At 34.3% G+C, this 7,269-nt stretch overlaps 1 protein-coding gene across 2 annotated transcripts in view; it reads right to left on the minus strand.

The window, feature by feature from the left end:
• Positions 1–2,131, minus strand: part of LOC148627372 (inter-alpha-trypsin inhibitor heavy chain H3-like) — a 33,598-nt gene extending 31,467 nt beyond the window's left edge. For both annotated transcript variants that reach the window (XM_088571918.1, XM_088571907.1), the window contains exon 1: positions 1,917–2,131. In XM_088571918.1, coding sequence (XP_088428044.1) covers positions 1,917–1,997 — 81 coding nt within the window. In that variant the 5' untranslated portion in view covers positions 1,998–2,131. The remainder of the gene's footprint in view (positions 1–1,916) is intronic.
• Positions 2,132–7,269: the final 5,138 nt, after the last annotated feature.

The following is a 7,269-nucleotide window of genomic DNA, read 5'->3' on the forward strand; positions in this document are numbered from 1 at the left end:
GATTAAATGTGACGGAATAAAAAAAAAATGATAACAATAGTCATACGAATAGTAGTTAGGTTTTCCCTTGACTTCGTGGTCGGCGACTTAATTACATAATAAACAATTTCGAATAAAATGACGGGACAAAATGTGTAAGTGAGATCAAAACGAGCATAAACTATTGAAAGAATAAAACAAAAACAAAAAAGATCAAAGTGGGTTACAGTTTGGGGTGTTCAAGTGAATACAGTCAATTGGAAAACAAAGTTGTAAATCTTTAAATAATTTATTATCATTTTTTTAAAAAAACAAAAATATAGATTCCGGTTGATGATTGATTTAATGTGATTATGTTCCGCACAATTCGATGAAGATTACCACCTATATGCATGATAACTATCTTTAATGCATAAAGGGCGTGTGATCCAATGCTCTGATCACAGGATACAAAGCTAATTGTATACGAAATTAATCAATTCTACCTAGATGAAAAACATAAACAACTGCCGGAATGTAAAGACAAGGGCTGTATAATGATCTGCAAGATTACATTTGCCCTATCTGTTATTCATATATTATAATGGTAAGTTACAACCAAGGTTATGTTAACCGAAAAATATTTTAAAACCCATTGTCAATGACCTAAAGCGCATTCAGGACTTAAAATGAAAAGGGATATTTAAGTAAAGTATTGCTTATTCAGTTGACCTTTTTCTGTATCTAGTCTACTGCCAAGTACAATTATGTCATGGTAACTCGCTTGTTTTCACTTTTTGTTGAGATACATACATAAAAAAAATTGAGGTTAAATTTTTGAAATATTCTTCTAAAGTGGGTGTAATGTGGATATCTTTTGTGGTAAAATTGGCGAGAAATTAAAATTCTACCTAACATCGCCTAAATCTACCCCAGACAGTTCATGCTTTGCAAATTTAAAGGGGGCACACGCTCGCCGCACCCCAGCCTGAATCCGCCAATGGTATTGCTTTCAGAGCTGAAGAAACTTAATACACCTGCTTCCATTAAGTGCAATTTATAATGTAATAATAGTAAAAATTTTGGTTGTGGTATTAAAATGGCACTATTTAAGTATGAATTTTAATAACCTCAAATAACTGTAAAAAACTGAATGAACATTTTGTACTAAAATGTTCACTGCTGCAATCCACACAAAGAATTAAATTGACCAGAACCATGTGATAGGACAGTGTTTAGACATTATTGATTAAATTGTTATTTTTGAGAAAGGGAGGAATGTGTAATGACTTTAAGAATTAATATTGTTCATGTTAACTATAAATTGAATTATATGCATGTACAGGTATAAAACAACCAAAATGGCTTATGGGTATAACACAACCAAGATGACTTACGGTTATAATAACACAACCAAGATGGGGAAGTAAAAGAACATGTTATGAAAAACAACAAGTAACAAGTAATAAGTAAGTCAAAAGAAATACCTAGAGGACAAAAATACCTGTACACAAATAAGAAATGGGAAATAGGATGCGTCTTATATAATTGAATAGTATATATATTTGAACATGTATATTCAGAGAGCTCGCTTTTACTCTTGTAGTAAACGTTACAGTCAGTTTTACACGTCTTCGGAATTATTAATGCGTGCCAGATTCTATCACAACCATTTATACATGAATTGACTGACACGCAGGACACATTTACATAGGAATGTAAATACGGAGGCACATTTTGATTAACAATAGTCAATAACGATAGTCAATGAAGTGTGATATAAATAAAACGGCTATCTTTTTATTTTAACAAATTTGCAAGACTATTTAACTAAATGCATTATTTTACAAAATAGATAATAAAATGTAACATGCTATAAAGATCTCAATGGGAACACCTTGCAACCTTCCCCACTATAAATCAACTTTTTACACTAGTAAAGGTGTATATAAACTTACCTGAGATGCCGATAAATCGGTTTGAGAAAACACAACGGAGAAAAGTATAAAAAAGATAAACATCAGCATTGTCGAATCCATGAGGAAAATTGAAAGAAATTACAGTTCACTCATAACAAAATGCTTTTCCCACTTAATCAGGATTTCCAAAACTACTGCGCAACCTACATTTATATGCAGGTCGAGTCAAGGACGCTAAAAAATAATGTCGACTGTTGCACCCCTTGAAAGATAAGTACACAAATTTGGATTTTTATATCAGATTTTTAAGTATCAAACTACATTGTAGGTCATTATGTGTAATTTTACTCCAAATTTACCTTTATATCTTTAGTTGTCGATTTTTAAATATGTTAAAAAATATTGTTAGCTACCGTGAGCGTGTATCCTTTTCTTTTCCTTCTCTCAAATCTATTTGTCAAATACTTGATAATACGAAAACTATCAAGTTTTTGTTATTAACCAGGAAAAAATACACGACTAAAAAAACAAAAAGGTGACTTGAAGTGTATTTACTTTTTATAACAAAAACAATTCTCCTTTTTTAATCTTGACTTGTGCAACCGTATGATAAGAAATGATTGATTGATTGGTTGATTGATTGATTGATTGATTGATGTGATTTAACGCCCGAACAGCAATATTTCAGCTATATTCAGGCGATGAACATGAAAGGGATGATAAAATAAACATGAATGATGATGAAATGAAACAAGAGATGGGATCCCAGGATAATAGGAACCTGTGGCGGAGCGCAAAGGTTCCTACTCCTATCGAATACCACAGCAGGGTTCTTTAACGTGCGAGGAACGTGGCATCTTACCCAACACGGTGCACCACTATGGTTTGCGGTCAGGTTTTCCGTAGTATAGCCTGACAACCCCAGCATGTAACACGCCAGGAGTACCCCATTCCACCACCTGGGGCACATATCCCAGTTGCTCTGTAAACAGAGCGCCTAGCCCCCGGCTAGGTTCCTGAGCACTATTTAGTCGCCTTTTACGTCAAGCTTAGCGCTGATGCAGGCCTATTCTTTTGACACCCGGACCTGCACGGGGCGATAAGAAAGGAGGAATGTATTCTCGTTAATGCAATAAATCGTTATTAGAAAGAACATTTCAGTAAATACATTCCGGAGAACTATCAGCTTTATCGTCAAAAAGTTTGTTTTTATGATTTATATTACTACAGTACTAACTGGAATCAAATTGGGTCCAGAATCTTACCCTCAAATTCAGACTAGAATCCACTAGGGTCCAATTTTGCCTTCAAGTTCAGACTAGAATCCAGTGGGGACCAGAATATTAAAATTATTAACTGGAATCAAGTAGGGTCCAGAATCTTACAAATACAAACTGGAGTCCAGTAGGATCCAGAATTTAACAAGTACAAACTGGAATCGAGTAGGGTCCAGAATTTTACAAATACAATTTGAGTCCAGTAGGGTCCAGGATTCTATAAGTGCAAGCTAGAATAGGGTCGAGACTCCTACAAAAACAAACAGAAATCAAGTAGGGTCCATGATCTTACAAGCATGAACTGGGATCTAGTGGGGTTCACAACTCTACAGGTACAAACTGGAATCCAGAAGGGTCCTCAATCCTACAATAGTATAATGTTCTATCAAAAATTTAATTTTCAATCTTCGTTTACATTCGGTTAATAATTGACTGTCGTCATTAACACGGATTTTGACTCACTTGAACATGCTGCATTTCAGAGGATGGTGATATAAAGCATTTAACCTGGGAAGGCAAGCAGACCTTATGAAGTGATTGATTGATTGATTGTTGGGGTTTAACGCCCCAACGCCCCGTACAGGTCCGGGTGGTAAAAGAATAGGCCTGCAGCAGCGCTAAGCTTGTCGTAAAAAGCGACTAAATAGTGTTCAGTGCAAATGTTCTTTCTAATAACGATTTATTGCATTAACGAGAATACATTCCTCCTTTCTTATCGCCCCGTGCAGGTCCGGGTGTCAAAAGAATAGGCCTGCATCAGCGCTAAGCTTGACGTAAAAGGCGACTAAATAGTGCTCAGGAACCTAGCCGGGGGCTAGGCGCTCTGCCCACAGAGCAACTGTGATGTGTGCCCCAGGTGGTGGAATGGGGTACCCCTGGCGTATTACATGCTGGGGTTGTCAGGCTATAATATGGAAAACCTGACTGCAAACCATAGTGGTGCACCGTGTTGGGAAAGATGCCACGTTCATCGCACGTTAAAGAACCCCACTGTGGTATTCTCCCGGAGTAGGAACCATGGGGCCCCGCCACAGGAGGCTAAATTGCCCGACCCTACCCACCTCTCCCTATTTCCAGTGGCAATCGAAATTTGTCGACCCCATTGTCCTTGTGTCCCATCCCTTTTTCATTTCATCATCATTTCATGTTCACTTTAACATCAATTTCATGTTCATCGTCTGAATATAGCTGAAATAATGCTGCTCGGACGTTAAACACCAACAAACAAACAAACAATTAACGCCCGAGCAGCAATATTTCAGCTATATTCAGGCGATGAACATGAAGTGAATGATAAAATGAATATGAAATGATGATGAAATGAAAAATGGGATGGGACACAAGGATTATGGGGTCGACGCCAGGGGTAACCCATTCCACCACCTGGGGCACACAACCCAGTTGCTCTGTGGGCAGAGCGCCCTAGCCCCGGCTAGGGTTCTGAGCACTATTTAGTCGCCTTTTACGACAAGCTTAGCGCTGCTGCAGGCCTATTCTTTTGACACCCGGACCTGCACGAGGTCGTTGTAAAGTGTGATCATCCTCTGAAGTATGGTATTTGAATTATATTCCCATCAAAGGTTTTGAATCATTTACAATGTTAATACACATTATTTATTTATGTTATACAAATCAATATAAAGCAATATAAACATATAAAGCAAACTTTCTGTGATCTATATATAACTGTGTTTAATTTTAAACAAAAATGATGAATAGAAAAGACTTATTTTTATCTATTATTCAACACTTATTTATAATATTCCAGAAATATGGACTCTCTTGATACAAATGAAAATACCTTATTGCTATAAAAAAAAAAAAAAGACAATCAATCAAATAAAAAAAAGTTTAAATGGGCAAAATTTGTACGCATGTCCAATGTACGTCAATCATACGTCAGAAAACAAAAAAAGTTAGCATGTCAGACATACGGTAAGCATATGTCGTACGTCGGACGCCTTAACTATATAGCACCTGATATGCGTTTAACATATGCTTGTGCATCATATGTTAGACATACGTTTGATAGGCATTTGAAAAACGTCAAATTTGGATGTATGTTGTCAACATTTTGCCTATGTTCATTCTGTTTTGAAGATCTTGATTATATGCGCCCTAGATTACACTGTAACATTAAAGTTTTAAAATACGTGTTGATTCTTCATGAAACCTTCACCCAATTAACTAAGCACTTAATTGAAACCATTGAATTCAGTTAAGCGAACAATTTGTAATGGTTAAAAATAGGCAGTGTTTTCTTACTTGGGTTGTAGGTTTTGGTCAACCTATCTGGTGTTTAGTATATTACCAAATGTTAAAGGTAACCCGACAATGAACAACATATCACTTCTACTCGGACAACTTTTTTAAAATGATTTTTGTTAAAACTAAGGCTGAAAGGGGAGGTAAGTATGAAGGGAACACGAAGTTTTAACATCACATTGATTCGAACAAATTTATAGATACTATCAATGTAGTTTAACAAAGAGTTACTTTTTTCAGTTGTACATAACACATTATTTTATCATAATGCTAAACAGTTTAATCACTATCTTTTCAAAAATAATAATACAATCGGAATCAACTTCCATAAAAACAAACTAGTCACATCTTAACGTATCATTAATAGTAAAACGATGATTTGAGATAACACTTAATCTCATATCAATCCAATATCTAACAAGTATTTAAATGTTAAACGTATTGATTGTCACAGAGCAAACAAAATACAAAATATGTGATACCAAGTGTGTATCTTTTTTAAAGATCGGGAATAGATTATGAACCCCAAATTAATAAATTGCACGAGGATTTAAAATGCATTTTTTTCTTTCTTTCTTTTTTTCTGTATTATAAGTCATTTTATGCGATCTAGGTATTACATTTTTAAAGTAAATCATGACACATTCAAAAACATGAAACAATGCATGTATACTTGACCAACTGCATACAAAATAAACGTATGAAAAATAGAAACAAATGGTATTCATATGATAAGAAAGCGATTCATGTATCATTGGGAAACCCAATGCTAAGTACCTCTAAGTAACTCAGTGTATACAAATTTGTGTTTTGGATTTCGTGATTCTTTATACATGACCTTCAAACTATTCTGAATTCCGGTACGTCACAGGGAAATCCTGCATCATACAGCGAGCTCTGGTAATATGTATATCTAAAATATACTATGTGCTATTGCACTCATAATAGATTTTAAGATAAAAAAAAAATACAAGTACCTCGATTAAAATCAGCTGTTGGCACTAAAATAATTGTAATAAATTGAATTTGAGAAAGGTATCGTATCTAATTAATCAAGAAAAACCAGACGATATAAAAGAGAACAACAACGAAAACACTCATCCTATAATAGAATTCTACATCTATAAATAAAAGACATTCAGATTATAATCTAGTTTTCGACCAATCAGAGTTCGAGAAGTATTGAATAGCTCACTTATTTAGTTACGAGTGTGTAATAACATTAAATAATATACCAGTATTCTAAACATTGGGTTTAGGCTTAATTTGAATTACTATTGATGAAAATCATTTAAGTAAAAGCAAAATTAGTCTAGTATGTAGAGTGTTTTATTATTTTTGTAACTCGTTTATTAATCAAAACGCAATTGATTTTGATAAATTTGGTTACGCATATTTTAAGATAAAGTCTATCACCTTTAAAATATTACAAGAATATAGTCTGTAGTTCGTTTTTTTTTTTATAATGTTACTGCCCGCTCTTTCGTGTGTGATTTTATTCACGATGTTAAAATACAAACCATAAATTCTATAGAAATATTACACACATTTATTTACTAAATATTACAAGTATCTTATGTGCTTCATGTTTTGACATATATTTAAAAAATGGAGTTATTAATGAAATACAGTATACTGTATAAGTTTAAGGCATGCGATATGGGTCTGAGGATAATATGTGAAATAAGTGACAAAAGGGAATATATACTGAAAATTACATGTCAAAATCTGTTTCACCTGCTGTATCAACCCAATGGCCACCGGCGCCGCGTGGTGATAAAAGTCGAGGGTTGATACATTATATGATACATTTTTGACATGTCATGTTCATTATATCATATATTTCAAAT

The sequence above is a fragment of the Perna viridis genome, chromosome 1, assembly GCF_037379345.1.
Source record: "Perna viridis isolate PV_CMFRI_1.1 ecotype Kerala chromosome 1, ASM3737934v1, whole genome shotgun sequence".
Taxonomy (NCBI): Eukaryota; Metazoa; Mollusca; class Bivalvia; order Mytilida; family Mytilidae; genus Perna; species Perna viridis.